At 28.6% G+C, this 26,243-nt stretch overlaps 1 protein-coding gene across 1 annotated transcript; it reads right to left on the reverse strand.

Annotated features, from left to right (window-relative positions):
* Positions 1 to 1,145: 1,145 nt before the first annotated feature.
* Positions 1,146 to 10,605, reverse strand: LOC113365475 (DNA helicase MCM8-like). Its single transcript, XM_026607025.1, has 15 exons — positions 10,507 to 10,605; positions 10,320 to 10,452; positions 10,029 to 10,261; positions 9,857 to 9,971; positions 9,678 to 9,790; positions 9,460 to 9,606; positions 9,270 to 9,374; positions 8,847 to 8,966; positions 8,543 to 8,789; positions 8,038 to 8,231; positions 7,195 to 7,407; positions 4,130 to 4,331; positions 3,921 to 4,041; positions 3,432 to 3,627; positions 1,146 to 1,355 (listed from the first exon to the last, which is right to left on the reverse strand). The coding sequence occupies exons 1-15, from the start codon at positions 10,603 to 10,605 to the stop codon at positions 1,146 to 1,148; spliced, it is 2,448 nt and encodes an 815-aa protein (XP_026462810.1).
* Positions 10,606 to 26,243: the final 15,638 nt, after the last annotated feature.

A 26,243-nucleotide genomic window follows, 5' to 3' on the forward strand; every position in this document is an offset into this window, starting at 1 on the left:
CTATTTCTAATATTTCTACTAATAATTTCTCATGATAATATTATCATATTTCTGTATATTATTGTTACAATTAATTTATTATTTAAGAAAAATCTATTTTCTATTCCTAAACATATTGTTTGCTTAAATCTTATCAAGATCATGTTTCTTGACAGATGTCCTGAAGATGGAACGTACCTAGTTCCGAAACGTTGACAGTAAACAAATAATTAAATAAAGAAATTGTTTATTAAAAACTTTTCTTGTTTTTTTATTTGTATTATTTTTGGATTCTTGTTCGAAACTCTACAAAATATACACAAATCCAAGACTCTACCATTCAATATATATATATATATATATATATATATATATATATATATATATATATATATATATATATATATATTTATTTTTTATTTATCAGAGAGCGATCAGAGATTATTGCGCGGTATAGATGTGGCACCATGGAGAAAAACAACAAACACTGGCTGAACCCTGAAGAACGAAGGTGTGAGCTGTGCGGGAAGGAGGAGGACACGGTTGAGCATTGGAAGGAAAGATGCGCGATGTTAGAGAGAACAAACAGTTCTATAGAAGACGTTCTCTGTGGCAAAAATGATATAAGGAAAGTCTAGGCTGGTTGAAAACAATCAAACGCATGAAGAAAGCAATGGAAAAGGAGTTACTTGGGCAACCAGTCCAGAACGTTATAGTTATTAGAAACCACTGATTAGACTTTTCTGTTTATTTTTATTTTTTGTATATAAAGTAGGTTTAAGGTATTATTGGTATAATGATGTATTTCTAGGCCCTTAGGCTGAAATAAATAAATATAAATAAATAAAATATATATATATATATATATAATATATATATTTATTATATAATATATATATATATATATATATATATATATATAGATAATAAACAGTATAAATAATCAAATATTTTCATTACAGCCTGAACATTATTTTTAAACTTTTTCTATACGAAAATCTCTTCTTTAAATAACAGTTGATAAATTATTAATCACTATAATGTTTATAATACAGTTCATAATATATTATAAACAATACATAAATATTACTCTCTACAAAGGTATAAAAATATATGCATTAATATTTTTACCAATTGAATTTAAATTACTTAAACAATTACTTCACTCAAACAACCAGCAGTTGATAAAGTTTCGGTCCTTTCTTCAAAAGGCAACCCTGTTCGTTCAGTTTGTCTATCATTTCTCTAAAATCTGACCCAAATCCGTGATGCACCAGACCACCATTGCTAGCCGTCTCTTTCAATTCATTCAGAGTGAAAATTGTCTTCATTGTCACTTCTGATCTTTTTTGAATTAAAGATAAAAACCGTTTGATCTAAAAAAGGTAATGAAAAATTAGAAAAAATACTTTAAAATTATAAGTTTTACAATTACAAATTCTTTTAAAATTCAAAAAATAAAAGTAATTTCTAAATTGAAACAATTTTAACAATCATATTTTAATATTTGACAAAAAGCAGCAATTCTTGCAACATGCATCTAATTATATAATATATATTTATCATATATTTATATTTATATATATATATATATATATATATATATATATATATATATATATCTAATTAAATATATTATATATTGAGAATATTTTTGATTCTCTAGAAATGGTTTAGAATATACCTTATTTAGCAAAACAACGTTTGCCGGGTCAGCTAGTATATAATAAAGATATATATTATATATATCTTTATTATATACTAGCTGACCCGGCAAACGTTGTTTTGCTAAATAAGGTATATTCTAAACCATTTCTAGAGAATCAAAAATATTAATACTTTAAGTGCATAAGGATGTGTGTTGTTTGAATGCTATATACAATGAGGTATTATAAAAACAATAAACCCCATTAGTTTGTCTATATTTTGTCAATACAATCCAACTGCAAGTTTTATACACTTTCTATAGAAAACATTGTATAATCCAATCCGAGTCTTTTTTGGTCTTTCGGCTTATTAATTACGTTTCAAGTTTTTCAGATTCTTTTTGGATTCTGGATTTTGTGTATAATTGTAAATAATACTACTGAGCTTATACAAAATTTTCAAATTTTTGCAAGGAGAGATAAAAAATGAATTAAGTATTTCTTCTTTGACCTGCTTTTTGAAAAGTTTTAAGTTACATTCGATGAATTAAAGTAAATTTAATAAAAAGTATATATGTAGAGCAGGGCGAAACACAAAGGTCCAATTTGACTTTGAGCAAATATAAACTATATTGTGAAAACCATAACAATTATATCACAACAAATAACACATATCAAATGAACAATTATCTGACTACGTTCAGTAAACTGCTTCATCATTGTAGAAATGTGCTTTTTTGACGTCTTTCAAAAATTTGTTACCTAGACCTTTTTATCCTATATGCGGGGTAACTTGTAACGGGCAGGTGGCAAAAGGTTTAAAGCCTTATTATAATTTTAAAGGTATTTTACAAAATAATAACATTTTTAACTAATGCTAAAACTACCAACGGAAGAAAATACTTTTATTATGGATTTTCAAAGATTACCGTTTATCTCCCCCATTTCAAAGATTATCGTTCTCAAATCAAGGTTGTAGCTGGCTATCATCTTTTTTCCTCTACTTTCAAATATTGTTGTTAAACAATGCTTAACTTTACTGATTTTTGGCACATCGGTGGTGGACCTTTTTAATCCCGGACCTTCATATATTACTATCTATTCTGCGATAAATTCTGGGAAATTATAACTGGAAAAATGTTATTCGACAAAATGTCCATTTGATCGATACCAAATTTAGGTTCTGAATTTAAATAACATAAATAAAAAATAATATTACCTAGAAAATATTTTATAAATACCAATGAGTATACAATTATACAAATGAGATCTTTCAGAGCATCGTGTTTGAGAAAAATATGCCAAAAAGTGCATTTTCATATTAACATATCAAAAAAGATGATATTTTGAGTCTCTAGTAACACTTGCGGCCCGTTTACTAACGTTTTTGTATATAAATAAAACTACAAACAAAACTACTTACTGCAATTTAATCATAATTAAATAATATTCACGTAAAACATCTTATGAAACGTAATTGAACATCATCTGTCAAAAGCGTTTGACATTTCACGAAATTGCCACCGTCCATTGTTTTATTTAAATTACGCTTCTACAAAAATTTTCAAATTATAAATGTAAAGTTTCTACGCGGATTTGAAATAATTTCTCACCTTTTGGACTTTCTCTGGATTAGCACGATTTTTTCAAGACTAAGACTGGCCAGATCCATTCAGCCGTTTTCGAGTTTTATTCGGACATTTGAAAGACAGCTCCATTTTTATATATAAGATTATAATATATATATATATATATATATATATATATATATATAATAGTTTTGTTATACTGGTCATTTCCTTTTACCTTTGAATTTTGGCTCATGTTGCTCAAAGGTATTCTCCCTCTGTTGACATCAAAAGTTCCAATACCATCGCAGAATAAATCAGAATGACAAATTTTTGTTAACTCGATAACATCTCTTGCATGTTGTACCTTTGCTTCAGGCGATAGATCCACTCTTGCTCTTGCTTGTGTTAGCCGAATCAGAGCTTCAAGTTGCCTAAAGACAAAGTATAATAAAAAATTAAGGAAATAATAATATTATTATTGATATTTACTAACAACTCAAGGACTTCACTGATAACTTGATTTTTAGTAAATAATAAATAAAATAAGAACAGTGTTTGTTTTAAATTCAAATTGTCATCTATAATTACTTTATTTATTTATTATATATGAATTTTAAAAAATATATGATATATAAATACATTTATATGATATATAATACATATAATATATATTAGTTAGTTTTTAATTAATGTTATTAATGATTATATCAATTTAATTATTTACCTGGGTGTAACTGGCATACTATCAGCACTCTGAGGAACTTGTCTCAGACCCAAATAGAATCTTTTTATTTCCTCAGCAGCCTCTTTTGTCAATTTAGGCTGCACATTCTTTCTAGCATAGCCTAAACAAACAAAACAATTATTATACTTATATATAATCTCTAAACAAGGAGTTACAACTAGTTATTTATATTAATTATCCTTCCTTACTTATATACTTCCTCATAAGAACTGTCGGCAAAGGATCAAATCTTTCTCCGTGTCTCAATCTTAATCTTTCCTCAAGACATCGTGGCTGTGGACGATCATTTTGACTCATTGGAGTCTCAAAAATTCTGCTATTTCTAGATTTTCGTTCCTCTTTAGTCAGATGCATTGAAAATACGTGCTCCGTCAGAAGTGTATCCAATTGCTAAAGAGATAAAATAGTCAATAAATGAAATATAATATAATGATAAGCAAAATAGGAAACTAGAAATGTCAATGAGACATGGAGTAGTCTTACGTGAACTAATATATTTAACAAGTTAATCACCACTGGTCAAGATTTGACCAGGGCTTTTATTTAACCTGGGACCCTTCGGGGTAGGGGATACAATTATATGAGTATAAATACCTGTAACATATAATAATAAGTGAGTCTAGCAAATGTAATAAGAGAAGAAGGTTGTAGAGTGTAGTTCAATATATGTCATAAATTAAATAGTGGTTTTATTCACATTTTCTTATGGTGATGAAATATTTATAATTTACAGTCCACTCAATATCAAATTAATCAAAGTGATCCTCACCAACCACAATAATGTCAATAATGTACCATGATAACTTTAGTGGATAATTTATTCAAAAATGTATCGAGAAGACTTCAATGTCTTTTCATAGCTCCTGTAAAACATAACATCAGACACATATGACTGACAAGGCAATTAACGTGTTTTAATCCTATAATATTATTTTTAATATTCTGACAAGAACCTGAAATAACATATTATTATATATGAAAAAATAAATAAATATGATCAAACTATTTGTAAAAACATATCGATTTTTATAGAAATCCATGTAATCATATTTTAAAAGCATAGAAACAAATAAAATTTATAGTTATTCATTATCACACAACTTCAATAAATTTTGTACAAAAACATAATGTAATTGTTAACGCTTGCAGCAAATGCTTTAAATCAGTATGTATTAAATAGATTTCCAATACCTTAAATCTCTGTTTTAAACTCCTTGAATCACTTCGTAAGTATTAAATATTTACACAAACACAGAAAGTTATGTTTCATGGCGACTGCACATGATAAGATTATTTAACAAATTTGTATTTGCGCAAATATGTACCTTAAAACATGCGTAAAGAACAAAATTTGATCGCAATAGTTTGTGCAAACGTTTACGATTTTCAGGAATTTGCACAAACTATCGATTTATTTTATTACGTATGTTTGAAGGTATTTTCGCAAACACATTTGACAAATCGTATCGTGTGTAACCGCCATTATTTTTCTAATGGACATTATGATCCTAACACAGATTGTAAAGTTTATAAACAGGATTATTTGTTGCGGTTATAGTTAACATGCACTGATTATCAGTTTAACGGTTAAGTATTTAATAATTTACATCTAAAACATCAAAAATCCGAATATAAATATTTCGTTAAATGTCATCACCAGATACAATCCACCATCTTCCTGTACATTCCGCGTGAAAATCTATGAAACGATGTGAGCGTTATTACCAACATTAAAGATAAAAAAGTAGTGCGTGGTGGTATTCCTCCGCGCGAAAGAAGTTATGTTTTTAATGGCGGCTTGACATGATGCGATTAACTGTCAATTAACTACATTTTAAGACGATTTACAACACATGCACACAATTTGCAGCATTTTCAGACTATCTGGAATGTTTTTCAATTATCCAGAACATTTTGAAACTACCTAATACATTTTCGAACTATCTAGGACATTTATAATCTATCTAGAAAATTTTCAGTATATACTAGGCGATATACAGACTATCAAGGATATTTTTGAAAATCTAAGATTATTTTAAGACTATCTACAACATATTTGGACTATATAAAACGTTTTCATACTATCTACAACATATTTAAGCTATCTAGAAAATTTTCAGACTATATCTATCATGTACAAACTATCTAGAACATTTTGATTAAATCTAAAACCATTTTAATACTATGTAGAACATCTTCGGACTATCTAAAACATGTTCACAACATCTAGAACATTTTTAAACTACCTAGAACACTTTCAGACAATCTAAAACATTTTTAGTCTATCTCGATAAAGGCCACAAAGGCTACACAGGCCATGTAGAAACATTTCAGACTATATCTAGGACATTTTAAGACTTTCTAAGTTCATGTTAAGACTATGTACAACATCTTTCAACTATCTAGAACATTTGTTAGACTATCTAGATTCTATATAGTTATAAAACGTCCTTAGATAGTCTTAAAATACCCTAGATAGCCCGACAAATGTCCTAGGTAGTCTGAAGATATTCTAGATAGTCTTAACATGATCTTAGATAATAAAAGTTTAAAGATGTTGAAAGTCTAAAAGTCTAAAAATGTTGAAAATGTCCTAGACAATCTGAAAATATTCCAGAAAATCTTAAAATGTCCTAGATAGTCTAAATATAAACTGAAAAACTTTTCGTTAGTCTTAAAATATTCTAGATAAAAATCTAGACCATCTTGAGACTATCTAGGACATTTTAAGACTGTCCAATATAGACTGAAAAACTTTTCGTTAGTCTTAAAATATTCTAGATAAAAATCTAGACCATCTTGAGACTATCTAGGACATTTTAAGACTGTCCAAGGACATTTTCAACATCTTTAGAATATATATAATATTTTCATATTGTCTAGGATTTCATATTGTCTGTACATGTTCTAAATATAGACTGAAAAACTTTTCGTTAGTCTTAAAATATTCTAGATAAAAATCTAGACCATCTTGAGACTATCTAGGACATTTTAAGACTGTCCAAGGACATTTTCATTGCCATTTTGTAGATGGCATAAAAATGTTTTAGATAGTCTGGACATGTTCTATCTAATATATTTTCAGATTCTTATGAAAGTTTTCAGCTTAGAAGTTTCACTTCAATAAACATAACACACTCAGTCTCTATTTAAATGGCTTGAGTTTAACTCAACCTCTAGCAAGACTAATTAGAAGTAAAAAACTTCAAAAAACCCCTCAAAGTTTACATTTACCTCTAATTTTAATTCTCACCTCATCAGGAATATCCAACAGCACAAATACCAAATCAAATCTAGACAGAAGGGCACAGCTTAAATTAACATTTTCCTTTAAGGTTTTGGATCTGTTGTAAACGCCTTTATCAGGATTTGCAGCAGCCACGACTGCACATCTGGCTGGAAGAGAACAGACTACACCTGCTTTGGCTAGAGAGACACATTGTTGCTCCATTGCTTCGAGCAAAGCCTAGAGAAGAAATAAATAAATAAATAAATATATATATATATATCTTGATAGTTTTTTCGACGTTGAAACATATTTCAAAGTAACTAGCAGCCCATTCGTCGAAATAAAAAAGGTATAAAGTGTAAAAACTTTTATTTATACGTTTCGACACAAGATGCGTGTCATCATTCAGCAACTACAAAAATTTGAAAAATTTTATTACTAGTATAAACAACAATATAGATTAATTGTAGCATAGAGAAACATTATACACACCACAGGACAAAAACACTCAACAAAAATTTATTTTAAAAAATTAAACTTAATAACATATTAAGTTATTAATTAACATTTTAAAATAAATTTTTGTTGAGTGTTTTTGTCCTGTGGTGTGTATAATGTTTCTCTATGCTACAATTAATCTATATTGTTGTTTATACTAGTAATAAAATTTTTCAAATTTTTGTAGTTGCTGAATGATGACACGCATCTTGTGTCGAAACGTATAAATAAAAGTTTTTACACTTTATACCTTTTTTATTTCGACGAATGGGCTGCTAGTTACTTTGAAATATATATATATATATATATATATATATATAATGTATTATTTATCTCTTTATACTGATAGTTAAAATTGTTTATTCATACCGAGTGCTGTTTGGTCATTTTATCAAATTCATCAATACAGCATACACCACCATCGGCAAGTACCAGAGCACCAGCTTCCACACCACTTGTGCTGTTTCCTGAAGAAATACCTGATTCTGATGAAGTTTGGCCGCCAGAAGTTACACTGGCTGTGAGACCAGAAGAAGTACTCGTATTTCCACATACAAAAACACCTTAAATGAAAGAAATAACATAAATAAAAGAAATAATATTTATTACCATTAATGATAAATAAATAAATGAATAATAAATACTAAAAATGGGAGAATTAGTGGCTACAATGAGTTCAAAAATATTTCAATGTGTGTAAAAATAATACAATGAGTGTAAAAGTACTACACTAATCCTGTAAAATAAAAACAAAATATATTTTGTTAGAAATATCAAGGCATAAAATGATTGAAAGGAGTTAAGATATAATCTGATGGTTTGGTTATTAATATTACATATTCATCAGATATTTGAACTTCTATATTATTATTACCTCTAGGGGCAACATCAGCACAAGCCTTCAACATCTGACTTTTCCCCAATCCCGGATCTCCAACTATCAAAACATGACACTCGTTTCTATTTATAAAATCTGACTCTGATGTTTTTGTAGCTCCCATTAAAGCTAGAATGAGACCAGCTTTAGGACATTCTCGGACGCAAATAAGAGGGCACAAAGAATTAACCAACAATCGAAAGACATCGGGTTCTGATTTGATTGCTTGTATTGCTGCATAATCCTAAGGAAAAAATGGTGATCAAAACAGGTGTTTAGTAAATAATATATAAATACATACTCGTTCTGTGTATTCATCTTCAACTACATTTTCCCTTTGATTTTGTATAGATATGCCTTCAAGATACATTTTGTACATTGATGCTTGGTCTCGTCTTGAATGATCATCTAAAGCTCTCACCTAAAATTGTAAAAATCATATTTTAACATTCTTGTTTCAACTGCCTCAAATCAAACTATACTATACATTCCTGCTTCCGAAATTGTCGACGAAAATTTGTATCCAAACACACACACACACATTCACACACACACACACACATACATCCATTTTTCTAAGGTATGACAAAATATTCAGAAACTTCTGAAACGTAAAGATATATAAAAATTTTCATTTTTTTGTGATTACTATAATTTGCCCTACGGAAAGTTAATAATTACTTATAAATTGCTTATAACTAAAAGATGATGTTATGAATTTTACCTGCACAATTCCAGTGATAGTCACATCATCTCCTGGACAACATAAATTAACCAAGTCTGCTGTTACTTCAATATTTACATTCCTGGGTACTCTGCCTGATTCAAACTATTCAAAATATTTATTTTAGCTATGTATATAAAAGTACATTGAAAAAAATGTGATAAAATATTTAAATCATTATTTTTTTTACCTGATCTGCAGTTTTCAACTCCTGCACTTTTAAAGTTTGCCAAGCAGTTGTTCTTGTGCACGGTGTATCAAGAATTGGAATAAAATTTGTACGAATTAGACAGTTTTCTCCTACACATTTTTCTGGTTGGGCCATTACACCGGCAGGCTGAAAAAAAGAACTTTAAATAAAATATAATATATATATATATATATATATATATATATATTATTTATTACCTGTTTTACCATTTGCTGTGCAAAACAAGATCGACAACCAAATGTCATCCAAGTACAAAGAAGCTTTGGGTTTCCAGCACGAATTACTGTACCTTTTATAGTAACAAGCTTACCTATACACCAAATATATACATGTATTAATATACAATTGATATTATCAAAAAACTTAATGCACATACTATAACTGTGTACACGAATATTTTTCAAAGGTATTACAGGTCCGTGCCCCATCACTCTAGCCATTACCATATCCAGGTTTGATGAATCAGTGGATTCATTTTGCATCAAAAGTACCTAAATAATTTTAAAATCTTATTATCACCATGCCAAACCAAATTATATTTACCTCACCTGATGCATGGCTAGTCTTAAGCAATTCAAAGTATATTCCGGTTTATCTCTAAGATCCTCTTGAAACATAGGCCATTCTTCCATGAATACTGGATCTCCTAAAAGTGCCCTCATATGTATAGGATACCACAATAATTTCCTACATCTTTGTAGGTTATATAAAACGGCTCTTCTTGTGATATGGGATTCAGTAGCTTTGATATTTTTTACTGTCTGAGATCCAGCAGTGTAAACTAAAAATAATACATGGATGATAAATGAAGCGTCAAGGTTTCAAATACACACACATACCTTCCAGAGGAAAATATAATTTCCATCCTGGGTAAGGTCCAGGAATAACGCCCAAAGCAACTGATATTAAAGGTCGCTCTCTAGATCTTCTGACAACTTCCGGTAAATTAGCAGAATTGGTAAAAGATTGCACCTAAATAAATAATGAGAATCAAAAACTGTAAATCTGTGATGAGAGAAAACTTACAGATAATTCGTTTGACGGGGTGCTCTGTCCTGATGAACTACTTCCTCCACGTGAAAAACCACGTTTCCGGTAATTAAATCTGCCTCTATTATAACTCATTTCCTCTTATTTTGTTTAAAATATAACTTTCATAAAAGTATTATTATCAACCGTACATTTTCAAAAACCGCCATTGCGCAAACCTAGTTTTGACATTTGACATCTAGCAAAAGCAGTGCTGCCACCCATCAAACATTTCCATCAATTCCATTCACCATTCTGTTGACTCATGTCCATAACTAAATAATTTAAATAATTATTAATTGCAATTAACTCTTGCGCCATGTTAATTGAATTCTTTTCCATAACATAATATAAATAAACTCGGTTCTTTGTCCGATTCAAAAGTCAAAGATTACGTCATTGTGCGCACGCAGACCCACACAATCATTCTCAGTCGGTTCTTCAATTTACAAGAACTGCTAAAAAAACTTTTTAAAGTTCATTATTGTATATGTGTGATATATTTTTGATGTAAAAGTTGTGTACATAGTTAGTTAAATTATTTTAAATCATGTCGAGTAATTGTGTTGAAGTCACGCCCGAAAATATAGCGGCTGCCGAAAAATTCAAAGAAGAAGCTAATGAATATTTTAAAAGTAACTATACAATATTTATATATCAAACAATATATATATGTATATCACTTTATATACAATTCTTTTGCCTTTTATCAAATTTGTATCTTTATTTATTTATTTGTACATAACCTCAAACATATTGTAATTGTTTATTTTGCAGAACAAGATTACGAGCGGGCTATAGATTTATACAATAAAGCAATTGAAGCAAATCCAAATAGTGCTATTTATTACTCAAATAGAAGCATTTTGCTTCTTAGAACAGAAAGTTTTGGGTATGTATCAAATAAAAAGACCTCATAACCTTAATGATATGTCACATATTAGAATAAATATATAAAATTAAGCATTACATTTATATATTAAGTGATTGTCTTTTACATTCAAAGACTAAGAAGTAAAACATTGTATGCTACCATGGAATAGTCTTAAGTGGATTGTGCACCTAAATTTTATTAAAACTTTTACATATAGATTCACGATATATTATTGATGACTTTTATTCTATTATTTTAGTTATGCTCTTAGTGATGCATCGAAAGCGATTGACTGTGATAAGACTTATATCAAAGGTTATTATAGAAGAGCAGCTGCCCATATGTCTTTGGGCAAATTCAAGGCTGCTCTTAAGGATTTTGAATATGTACGCTAATATAAATATCTAATTTATATACACCAGAGTTTGTATTCATCATTAATGTTTTTTTTCTTTAGGTAGTAAAAGCTAGACCTAATGACAAAGATGCTAAATTGAAGTACAATGAATGTAATAAGATTGTAAAAAAATTAGCCTTTGAAAAGGCTATAGCTGTCGATAAGCCAGAAAAAAATATTGCTGATACTATTGATTTTGCTGCAATGTGTAAGTATAGATATTATTGTTCATTATCAATATATATACGAAATTTATTTATTTATTACTAGCTGACCCGGCAAACGTTGTTTTGCTAAGTAAGGTATATTCTAAACAATTTCTAGAGAATCAAAAAATTTAATACTTTTAGTGAATAAGGATGCGTTGTTTGAATGCTGTATACAATTAGGTATTATAAAAACAATAAACCCCATTAGTTTGTCTATATTTTGTCAATACAATCAAACTGCGGGACATTTTCGATGATTTTCCAAAATAAATGTTTCGATGGAAAGATTTTGTTTTAAATACGATTCCGAAACTTTACTGTAATAATAATAATGTTTAAATTTTTAATACTTTTGGTTCAAATCAATCAACAATCAAACACATACATAGCCGAATATTCCGAATGTGCAAATTATGACGCGTTAAAAGCAAACATGTCTCAATTGTCTTCCATATTGAAAAAAAAATTAATTACCGCGAGTGTAAACAAAGACAACTGTGAGGTTGAGCACTTCTTGTCCCGAATCTCCAAAACGCGGGCGAAAAATAATAATAATGTTTAAATTAATTAATGTTTAAACCGCTCATTTTCTCAAAATTTGATGAATTTTTAAAATTAATCTACTTGTTGTAAGACCGTAATATAAAACTAATCAGTATCATTTCCAACAAATATCTAATATATAATATTTTAAAACGTGGACGGAAATTTTTATTATAACCAAAAGTATTTATGGTTATATGTATATACTTATATTAAATCCAATTAATTTAATTTTTTATTATTTAATCAAATTTTTTTGTTGGATTACCGAAATCGCTTGACCTGCCTCCCACAAATTTAATCAGTTCTCCATTTTGTCTATATATGTAAATTTCTTTTAATGATATTGTAGGTTTGGAGGAATCTCCAAAATCCGGTCGAAAAATTGTACCCAAAAATCGTATATTTTATTCTATAAACAAAAATACGAAAAAAAAACTACGGAAGATAATATTATTCACGCGCGAATTTTAAAACCGTTTAACAATCATTCGTATACAACATAAGAAATTATTCTCTTTGCGTGCGTGTGTGTGTGTCCACGTAAGTTATTTAATTGCATGCAAGTTGCGACAGTGGTTCAGTTAATAATTTGAAAAGCCGTAGATAAGTGTCAATCGGTACGCAGTTGATATTTTCCAATAATAGTTCATAATTCATCATATTGTAAATTTGTGGTAATTAGTGTGTTGTAAATTCAGTGCGTTCAATCAGCATATAATCGAGATAAAATTATAAGGAGTATTGAGACAGAGTTCGTTCACTAGGAATTAAAAAGGACTGGAAGACAGGTAAGTAGTTTTTTTTTTCATTGTAAATAATAAAAAATTAAATTAATATTAGATATACGTTAGAAATAATTGTAATTTTAACATCGAATTGCTTTTAAATTTTTGAAATCGATCGACTAAACAGGCCTAATTAATATAAGCGATTGAAAATCATTGATGGAATCATACTTTTATGGTGTTTAGTGTTTTATAATTTAACTTATCATCATTATCCCTTATTGATTTTTGGTATTATATTTTTAGAATATTTACTTGGTAATAATTTATAGTTTTAGGTTATTTATTGAAAAGCAATATTAGAGGTGAGGCATATCTTATTTTTTAACTTCCCGTAGGGCAAGTTATAGTAATCGCAAAAAAATCGAAAATGAAAATTTTTGCATTTCTCGACGTTTCAAAGGTTTCTGAATATTTTGGCATACCTTAGAAAAAATGGATGTATGTGTGTGTGTGTGTGTGTATGTATGTATGTATGTGTGTGTATGTATGTGCGGATACAAATTTTCGTCGACGATTTCGGGAACACCGATCAACCGATTTGAATAATTCAAAGAACATTCGATTCGTATTGATAAGGAGACGTGCTGATTAGTTTTTGGCGAAGGCAGGTCTAGCCGTTCCGAAGATACGGGGCTAAAAGTGCCAAAAACGGTAACTCAGTTTTTAAGAGAACGGAGCGTCCGATTTTAATAATTCAAAAAACATTTTACTTGTATTGACAAGGTGAAGAACCGATCAAATTTTCATAGGCAGGTCTAGCGGTTTCGGAGATCTAATGAAAAAAGTAAAAAAAAATGCCATTTGGCGGTCAAAAATGATCATTAAACATATGCACATCAAATTATCAGATATTTTATAGAGATTTTAACAATAAGTATAAATTTGGTTACATTCCAATGGGTTCCGTACCAATGTTTACGCGTTGGACTGCGACGCGGCGCTTACGCTCATTGATATTTTGTCTTTATGCAGTTAAAGCAGTACGATTGCTTTGAAAAAAGTTTTAAGATCTTCCAAAATATGTCAAAATAAAAAAAAAAATTTTAAAAAAAATATTAAAAAAAAAATATTAAATTTTTGTCCAATTTATAGGTTCTCAAAAATCTTATTTTTTCGAAGTAAAATTTTTTCAAAAATGTTAATTGTTTTTAAAAAAATAATAATTTTTGGTACGGGAAGTTCCAGCAATTTGCCTTAAGGCACGATGCCTTAATTGCCTTAAGACAGAATTTCACTTACAGCTAGTATTTATATTTACTTGGTAATAATTCACAGTTTTAGGTTATTTATTGTGAAATAATTGTATTGGAAAAGCAATATTAGAGGTGAGGCATATCAGTTATACATATAAGATACGCGATCAATATTTTATTTAATAACTTATCATATAATAATTACTTTGTACCATATCAACTTTTTACAAAAATGGATATTTTTTCGAGCACATTGACTGGTAATAATTCTGGAATTAATAATTGTTCTTTAGAATATAGTAATATCCAAAATGCATCTATGAGTATTTCAGCCGAATCCTCGAGGGAGTATAGACAATTTTCTCTAGATTTTCAGTTCGAGGATTTATTTCACATAGTCGATGGTACAGTTAAAATGAATAAATCTTATAAAGAAGCATTTTTGAAGTGTTTTAGGAAAGCTGCAGTATATCCTTGTGATTTGAACTTTCGTTATGCACGTGTGCAAAAAACTAGTGCTCATATAAAAACTTATTGCCCCAAGAATCGCAATCAAAAGGAAGTGAAGAAAGTTGGAAATTGCATGATATTTAATGTTAACATAAAATTTGATCCTGATCAAAAAATTATTGAAAAAGTTTGAATTCTGAAGGTAAAGTTAATCATGGAACAGTAACTAATTAGGTGTAGGCAACTAAGAGGAAAAGATAGAGATGATTTAAAAAAAAAAGCTGAAACATCAGAAACCACTAGCATGCCATATACAGCAGTTCCACGATATGAAAGCAGAATTTCCTGAAGCATATGATGCGTTCGGTAAAGTATACAATCTTCCTTCACAAGTTTGCTTGCGTCAAGCAAAGTGTGAAGAAAATAAGAAAAAGGACTTAGATTCCAATGACATATTAGATGTAATGCTATATCAGTTAGAACAAATTAAAAAACCTCAACATAAGCAATTTTTACATGGCTGTTTAAACTTCCCATGTAGAAATTAATATGGTCTGAATCTACAAGCAATATAAAATCTACATTGGTCAAATTTGAAACCAATATCGGCTGGTCATAAAAATTGAACATTTTTTATATTGAGGCCATATAGGTAAACCAATAATTGGTCTATATTGGTCTATATTTGGAAATTTGGAACCAATGTTGCCTACGAATTGTTGAATGTTGGTAAGGTAATATACAATTAGACAGAGAGCTGGTAACATTTAGAATTATTAATTATTGAATTATTCTGAAACTTATAACTGATGTTGAAATATTACACAAATATTTGAAGATTTGAAGTTGAAATAATATAACGCATAAATCAAGGTCATTTATTTAACAATAAAACACCTGAAATTTATTTATTTATTTCTGAAATGAACATATACGTAAATTTATTAAGAATGTTTTTGTGGAAATTCATTTATTAAATATAAACAATGATACAAATATATAACTGCATTAAAAATATGATTATTTATAAAACACAAAAGTGTCATAAATATTGATTATTTTTTTAATAGATATTTATTAATACATATCAAGTAAATTTTTTTTTATAACAAGAACAAAAGCATATAAACTTTCCTATTTATAACATCATCACTCGATAAAACATTTCACAGCATCTGAGCATATTTTATTTGTTGTTAATATATTTATTATCCATTATGAAATATTTATTTCATCGTCTAGAACAGTCATTGGGAAACCTACCTTACATTTGATATATATCAAGTAAATTATTATTATTTTTTTTTTATTTTATTTTCATTCTGCAATCTATAAAAATAATTATATTTAGCAGAGAATGCTGACAAGTGTTTACAATTGGTTGTTTACAAATTAGTAGATACGCCCAGTGGTGCTATCTACTATAGTTAATATATAAAAAGAAAAAACTAAAGACAAATAAAGAGAAAAAAAATATATATATATAAAAATAAACTATAATAAATCTCGAGGTATTTTCCTTTTGAGCCTGGTCGGCTGGCCTTCCTGGTATAAGTTGCATGCTAGTTGGTTTGGATGTGCGTCAATTCTATTCTTATAATTACAGGCAAACATTGATATATAACCGTGGTCTTTGTGGAGAATCCATGTTGGCGTGTAGTGAGGAGCGTTTAATATTTGCCGCAGGAATTTGTTTTGTGCTCGTTGTATTATGTTTAAATTGCTTGATATATATCAAGTAAATTATAATCGAATAACAGTAAAAAAGCAAATTAACTTTCCTAAGCATTGAAATGAGACTGTAAAATAGGATTGACTTTACTCTTTCGTTTAAAAGTGATAACTTTTATCTTATCGTCTTGAACAGTGACTGGGAAACTTTTTCAATCATAACCCCAAAATATTTTTGTCCAAGTTTGTATTGTCATCTGAAACCTCGTATTCCTTGTTAATAAATTTATAATATATCATTATATATTATCAATATGAATAATTTATGAAAACGTTTATGAAAATTTATGAAAATGAGATTGTAAAATGTACTTGACTCTACTTTTACCTTAAAAAATAATGACTTCATATCATAGTCTAGAATCTTGCTATGCAAATGTACAGATTTATTGACATTCCACATTGCATTTATCATAATCAAACATTATGACTATTCTGTCAAAATTTATATCTTTCCTTTCTACAACTTATTTAGTTACAAACTTTTGATGAAAAACTTTTCGATAACATTTTACTACTAAGCAAACCAGTTTCTCTATTTTCTGCGCTTACAACAATATTACCTGAAAATAAATAAGAATATGTTTTAAATGCAGAGACATATAATTATATTATAACAAGTATTGTCTTACCTTTTATAAATATGAAAGTTCAGATATGTCTTCACTCAAAAAGATTAGGTTATGTTATATTTTATTATGTTATATTTTATTATATTTCACGTAATATGTACAACTGATTTCTCAATGTGTTTAAACTCCTGATCAATATAAAAATCCTTTGTGAGAAAAATAAAATTATCTTGCATTTCTTACCATTTATATTGAAAACTTGCAAATTTTGACATTTCGAATAGCTAGTTTCCGATTATTTATTAGAGATACTAATAATAATGTAGTTAGCAGTAATTATTCTAAAAATAAATAGCTATTAGTTACAATGCATAAACGCATAATTAAGTATTATACTCACCAATAGTAAAAAGAATTCGTCTATTAAAACTAAGGTTATGTTAGATATACATAACTTATTACTTAATCTATCCATCCCAAATCAAATCAGATGACGTAAAATTAAGTTGAACTTTCAAACCTTTGTATTTTAATCCAAAGTAACAACAAAGAAATGAAATATTATATATTTTCAGAGACAATGCTTACTAAACAATTGTTAACTAAACTTGTTTGTGGTATATATTTCGCGCCAATGCACATTACACACATTAGAAAACAATGAACACTATAACACTATTACACATTACACATAATTGAAAATATTATTTGATTATTTCCAGCAAAACTAGTATCTTAAAACATACTATAATTAAGAATTTTGCATTAAGGACGCCGTGATTTTGACACGCACGGCGTTACTTGTGGGCTTGTGGCATCATGAGTCATGCTCATGCATAGCAGTCTAGAAAGTTCTAGAATCCTATACCTGCAATACAAGATAGTGAGTTGCTACAATACCATTATATATCTTGGTGGTGTAATGGTTAACATCACAGCGTTTTAATTTTGATTTTGGGGTTCAAATCCCAGTCCCTTTATTATTATTTTTTTATTTTATAATTGCATGAGTAAATAAAATTAAAGTTTTCAATTAGTTTTATATATATCGGACAGTATTTAAAACAAATTACCCTGTAACATTTATAACTTTTTTATAATGAAAGGAAAACTGAATTTTTATACTATTCTCAACATTTGAGATTTTCATAAAGAAACCGTATAAAGTATTATACATCGTTAGAATCGTCTCAAAATTCTTAGTTTTTCTTCCACATATCAGAACTTGGTATTTTAAACGGTTTGGCCTATAGGCGAGTTGCAGTGCCAAAATTTAAAAAAAATTGGAAAATTTCAAGAAAAATATATGAATACACATGTCGAATTATATATCATTTTATTCGTAATTTTATTCTGCATTTTTCGGCTGAATAAACCTTTTAAGTATCCTTTACCGTTTAGATTGTAGCATAGGATATATGTGAATATATAGATCTTTGATCTCATTCCACTTCGACAAAATATTTAATTAGCAAATCAGATTTTTTCACAAAACAAACTTCTTTTTCGAGAAGTTAATTAAATAATAATAACAATATTTAATAGTGAATTATAAAAAATGTTGCATCAATATTTTAAATTTGAGTACAATATTTACTTACAATATTGATGATAAAAAATATTACATCATATTTATTTTTCTAGAGAAGGACAATATTTATTAGCCGATAATAAAAAAATATTGCATCAATATTTATATTTTAGTTTGAGAACAATATTTATCAGCCGATGATAAGAAATATTGCATCAATATTTATATTTTAGTTTGAGGACAATATTTATCAGCAGATGATAAAAAATATTGCATCAATATTTCTATTTTAGTTTGAGGACAATATTTATCAGCCTATGATAAAAAAATATTGCATCAATATTTCTATTTTAGTTTGAGGACAATATTTATCAGTCGATGATAAAAAAATATTGCATCAATATTTATTCTTCTATTTGAGGACAATATTTATTAGCCGATGATAAAAAATATTGCATCAATATTTCTATTTTAGTTTGAGGACAATATTTATTAGCCGATGATAAAAAATATTGCATCAATATTTCTATTTTAGTTTGAGACCGATATTGGACAAGGCCATTTATAGAGATTATTGCCTCAATATCGGCTGACGTTGGCCTGATCGATTAGTTGACATCATCACAGAACCGACGTTCGCCGATATTTTTGCAATATAGGTAATCACGGCCACAGAAAACCGATATTGGTAATATATTGTACCGATATTAATTTCTACATGGGTTTGTTCCCATAATAACAAGTCATAATCCATATGGTATATTAAATAAGTATTTTCAAAATAATGAAGAAGCAGTACTTCATTTTGATGCAACGGGTAGTTTAATAAGAGAACCTTTTGAAAAATGTAACAGAATTTATTTATATTCAGGTGTATTGCCAGTCACCACAAGTACAGGTCGTTATACATATCCATTAATTAATTTTATATCACATGAACATAATGTTAGAACGATCGAAAACAGTCTTAGAGATTGTGTAGATGAATTTGGTGGTCGTATGAATTTTAATCGAGTCGTTTGCGACCACAGCTATGCAAGCATTCATGCTTTATTTCACACTTTCAATAATTCTAATTTAATTGATTATATTAATAAATGTTATATGTTTTTAAATAATAAATTTTTCAACAATTTTACAGAGAACATAACATTGCATTTATGTTGCAGTCATTTCACCAAGAGACTGTCATATCATGCAAAAAAATTTGCAAACGGTAATAAGCAATTAGAATCGTTGTCTGTTAGATCAATTATTTATCTTTTAGGAGAAAAATGTAGAGATTTGAAGTATGCTCAAAAAATGTTTGCTCACATTGTGTGGATTTTAGGCAGTGAGTATCATAGTAAAGAAATAGATTTAGCAATCCAGGAAATTAATCAGTTAGAAAATGAAGAATCATTAATAAGCCTCAACAAGACAATCTCAACGAATAATGATGAATTGGAAATAACAGAAGACCCTACATCATGTGAAGATATATTAAAAAATAGTCTATTTTATAAAGACTTTTTTAATATTAAATGTGAAATTGTCAAACATATGCCGAAGGAAGGATATAAAAATCCTTTCTTTAACCCGGCATTTTTAAATTACATTACTAACAGATACATTCCTATTATACCTTTGTGGTCAGGTCTAATGTTGGACAACGACAGAAAACATTTGTATTCAAATGCTGTTGTCGAATCTTATTTTAACACATTAAAGAACAATGTCTGCCATGGTGTTAAAAATATGAAGATGGGTCGTTGTATAAACATAATTGAAGACTATATCGAGTATTGCAATAATGATTTAATAAATAGATCTCCTTTATTACAGAAACCTAATTCTGAAAAAAGTAACGAAAGTTATATTAGAAAAAAGAGAAGAAATAGAGGTCAGGAGGAGAAGGTAAGTAGAAAGAACAATATTAAACATTTGAAAAAAAGCAATACAAAGTCATTAAATGTAAATGAGGACCATGACATAACAACAGTAGATGTGAGAGATGCCATGGAAACATGGAACAAAAAATCTAAAAGTTCAGTAAATTTTTATTTATGCAAGAAAAACACTTTTTCTTTAAATAAATGCTTGAACACTAATAACTCTGCCGACTTTGGTGCAGAATTAGTAATAGATTTGTATGATAACTGTGTAGCTAAAGATTTCAATATCTACCTAAAACCCTACTTATATGATAGGGATAGCTGTCAATCATATCTTATAGGATTTTTGGGTAAATATGCAATTAAATTGATTAATTTCTTCAGTTTGTATAAAAATGAGTGGTTAGATGATATAATCATCGACTCTCATTTAGCATCAATTGGTAATAATAACAAAAACTTCAAAATTTTTACTGTTCATGAATATAACCATATTATGAATATTAAAAATGATAACTTTGTTCTAGATTTATCATCAGGTATAAAGTATCAAGATCAAGATCCATACGAGATGAAGATACATACAAGATTAGAACCAACCAGAAAATCGCCTACAGAATTGGAGAACGTACACATGGATATATTTATTAAGTTAAATTTAGGCTAGAATACATTAGGCTGGTAGTTTACTATTTTTTATTTTAAAAATGGGCGGGGAAGACGGCAAGGACCTTCCAGTTCGCATAGATTTCGCGTTTTTTCACAATTATTTAATATTAATTCATATAACAATACTCAAAATACAAATTTATGAATTTTATAAATGCACTTCACTATAAGCTTCATAGTGCTGGGAACCTATGAAGTTAAAGTATTTACATGGTGGATCTTAGGGGGGTACATCATGTAAATACTTTTTTTTTCTTTTTTTCTTTTTTTTCTCGTAATTGCAAAATTACCATAGTACATTACAATTTTACATTTAATTTCTAACAGGTTCTTGCATCGTCTACGGTTTTTTTCTAAAGAAGATCTTCATATACATTTAATCATCTCGTGGGGTATTTTTCATGTTATATTCCTATCATTTAAGTTAGACTTAATAAATTAGCTTACTTAATTAATTTAAGTTATTTTGTAAGTGGACTAGGGCTGTACTCAATTTGTACGGCGACACCACATAAAAAAAACGCGCCTGGCAACTATACCTCCTGGGTGGTGTGGTAAATAGTTGCATCTTAGCTATAAGTATAATAATTATCAATTTAATTATTTTATTAATTATATTTAATTAATATATAAATGTGTAATGAAAAATGTAAAATACGCTGATGTTAAATGTCCAAATATTCAATATAATAAAAGTTTTAAAATAATCTTTGTTTTTCAATCTGAAAATCTCCATTTTTTTTCAGGTAAAATTATTATTTAAAAAATATTTTTTTTTTTTTAAACTATATTACGTTTTGAACAAGTGTATGGTTTGGATAATAATATAATCATATTATTATGGATTATAATATTATGCCCAAATGTATTTTTTCCCTCATGTTTTTTTATTTTGAATTTTTATTTTACTAATATACAACTAACCTGATTTTTAGTACTTGTAACATATTACTATTAGTAATAGGAGAATTATAATTGGACATAATATTATAATCCATAATAATATAATAATATTATTGATTTTGCAATATTTTGTCATAAAACATTGGTTCGATACCATAAAAATATCAGCGTTCCATTGCTGCATATTTTCATCACATAATTAATGAATAGTTACTGATGATTTAATTATTTAAATGCAAATTTAAATTGAAACTTATTCAAAAGTTAGTTTAATAATTTGCTTGCTTTCTTGTGCTGAGATTAGTTAGAAAACACACACATGCATTTTTGAGGTATGCGAAACCTTCAAAACGTGAAGAAATGCAAAAATTTTCATTTTCGGTTTTCGGTCAATTACTATAACTTGAAATGAATAAGTTGCTTTTTACAACTATAAAGTAAATTAAAAAATGCCGCCCCAAAATAAGTGCCGCCCGGGTCGGACCGCCCCCCCCCCCCTAGGTACGCCACTGCGCGTATCCACGAGTTTCCCTACTATAATAAATTAGTTTTTTGTGCAGACGTCCCGGAGTTTATGTAAGTTACTATAATAATTTAGACATTTGTGCCAGAATTCTGATAAAGATATCTTTCCACAAGAGAGTGAATTATCAGTATTTACAAGTTTGTTTGTATTAAATATAAAGTTCTTCATTTATTATTACAGTTATTCACTATGAGTGGCAAGCTTGAAAATGTTAACAAAGGGTTCGTTCCATCCGAGCAAATCTGACAGTCCGAAACTGTTTCAAACTAGACCAAACTCATTCTGATTTTTTCATGGCAGTTGGCAATGGTTTGGTTTTGATACATGCAACGCGATCGAACTCGGATCACTCGATTGTATTAATAATTATTATTTTAATACATAAATATAAGTTTAATATATATATATATATATATATATATTATATATAACATATTCTAATAAGATATAACTTAATTATATCAATGAATTTGCTTTTTAATATTTCCTAGTTATATATCGTTATGTCGCTTTAATCTAATATTCTATAATGTTTGAACTCCTGTAAATTCATTAAATTTTTAATGTTCTATTTGAGATTAAATAACAGTATATTTTAATCGTATTAAATTGCGGAGTTTTTGTTTGTGCCGAGTACAAACACAAAATGATAGTTTCAAACTCATCGGACTGCTTGATGGAACGCATTACTGACAGTCCGCAACAGTTTGAAATCCGAAATTTTGGATGGAACAGAAAAAAGTGTTCTGCGCATGCGCGGACAGTTTCGGACTGTCAGATTGGCTCGGATGGAACGAACCCATAGAGTATATGCGTTCGTGCGCTGACAATTGGGAACGACTTCCGCCCTTGTCATTCGCACAAAGATTGTCAAAGAATTTGCATAGTTCGCTCAGTAGTGTGGTGTTATAAGTGCTTGTGATTACCAATAAAAAGGTAAATATACTTACAACAATATACAAAGCTCTTTTGTTGCATTTATGATACAATTCTGTATTATTTTACGGAGTTTTGCGCAAAATGCTTGCGCAAATTATGGCCGGCACCGACGCCGACCACCAAACCATCCTATATCCGAATAATAACAACGATCACGCTTCGACAGTAACAAATAAACAAAGTCTTAATGATTTGCATTAAATATACACATTCTTTTTACATTTTCTTTCGTATTTTTTCGAAATTTTCAACAAATTAATAAATTTTTAAGATGGCTGCCGCCGTACAGTAACGATCGACTATGTTCGAATTCAAAATGGAGACGATCGTTTGTTTATCATTCGAATTATTTGATTTTATGTACGATATAATTATTATATATTATCGTAGCATTATTATTAATACTTTTTGATTTATTTAGGAATTTTGAAAACCGGAGTCCAAAGTTTGATAACCACTGGATATCGGCAATAGTTGTTGCATATAGATATGGAGCGTCAACAGAGTCATACCAAACGTAAATATATTTCGATTGTATTTTTATTTATTCGTTTGTTTTCACTATAATGATTTCTATGATTTTTTAAAATTTTATTCTTTTTTTGTAATTTTACATTTTATTTATTTTATAATTTTATTGTTTCTAATTATTCATTTAGAAATTTTAATGAAATTATAAGATCATTACAATTTATTTTATTAAAATTTTAAAATAATTGAGATGAATATTTTCCAGAAATTATTAAAATTATAGAAATTATTAAAATATAAATAATAAAAGAAATTTAGTAATCATATCAGATATTTTAAAGTTTGAAATTTATTTTAAGTTTTTTTTTAAACTTTTTTTCTAAACTAATTGGTTTGGTATTTAGCCTTAAGGCAAGTTACATGAACTTCCCGATATGTGTAATTAATTGACCTAATCAATACAAACTAAATTAAATTATGAGTGATTAAAAGTATTCCGAGTGGATTTATTACACAGAATATAAATAATAACAATAGTTATAAATATTATATACATGATGATTGACACGATGCTGTTGTTGTTAATTCCAGTCTTCCTTGCATAGAGTTTATGAATTTGTTCTTGATCTTCTTTAATTTTAGATAGCTCATTTACTTGAATTGACTTGATTGCAATTGGTTCGGATGATTTTGAAATATTGTAGTTTAAATTAAATCTTGGTAAAATTATAGCTTTTCCTTCTATTGAAGATTCCATATTATAGTAATTTTTATTGTCGATACTGAATTTGCATTGATGGGTTAGTTTCAAAATAAAATTTCCTTTAATAAATTTTGTTTCTTCTTGATGATTGCAAGACATATCAATTCTTGATACATGAACTTCCCGATATGTGTAAATAATCGACTTAATAAAAAAAAAAATGTGTAAATAATATACTTCATCAATCCTACTTTAAAAAAACGATAATAATTTTAGCAAAGTTTGACGAATTTTTAAAATTAAACTACTTGTTGTAAGGCCGTAATATTACAGTAAATTCTATAAGACCATGATGTATATCGCCAAAAAAAGTTCCATGAAAAAAGGCTTAAATTTTCAGCCTTTCAGCATCATTCCCAAATGATATCTTTCGAACAGTTTTTGATTTTTCAAAATCGGTTCGGTAGGATAAGCTTAAATGTGGACGAAAATTTAACACTTTTTTTCAACATTTAATTACAAGAAAACGGCTCGGTAGATTTTCACCTAAAATTAATCAGCATCATTCCCTAATGATATCTTTCGAACAGTTTTTGATTTTTTAAAATCGGTTCGGTAGGATGAGCTTAAATGTGGACGAAAAGTTCAACACTTTTTTTCAAATTACAAAGAAACGGCTTGGCAGATCGTTGCACAAAACTGACAAACGATAGTCCTCACCGAAATACATCAAATGGCTTTTAAATTTCTAAAATCGGTTCAGGCGTTTTTGAGAAAACGTCGATCAAAAGTCTAATTTTGACAAATGCCAAAAAGACCATACTGATTTTTGCAAACTTTGACGAATTTTTAAAGCTGAACCAGTTGTCGTAGGGCCGTAATATTTTAGTATGATCTAGAAGACTATGGTATCTATCGTCAAAAAAATAATCATAAAAATCGTCGAAATTTTTTTTTTAAAAACTTTATTACAAGAAAACGGCCCGGCCGATCTCTACCAAAAACTAATCAGCACGATTCCCAACCAATATCTTTCGAACGGTTTTTGAATTTTCAAAATCGATTCATAACTGCGGGCTAAAACGTGGACGAAAGAGTTTTCACTTCTCTGCTATTTACGAAGAAACGGTTTGGCCGATCGTCGCACAAAACTGACAAACAATAGTCCTCATCGAGATACATCGAATGGCTTTTAAATTTTTGAAATCGGTCCAGCCGTTTTTGAGAAAACGGCGATTTACGGCAAAAAATCTGTTGGTGCACACGCACACACACACGCACACACACACACACACACACACACACACACATACTTTTTCCAAATTTGGTCTCATTCGATTCAGAATGGCTTGAAACGT

Source organism: Ctenocephalides felis, unplaced genomic scaffold, assembly GCF_003426905.1.
Source record: "Ctenocephalides felis isolate EL2017-DRISC unplaced genomic scaffold, ASM342690v1 CF-g0.4_SCAFFOLD_01037, whole genome shotgun sequence".
Lineage (NCBI taxonomy): Eukaryota > Metazoa > Arthropoda > Insecta > Siphonaptera > Pulicidae > Ctenocephalides > Ctenocephalides felis.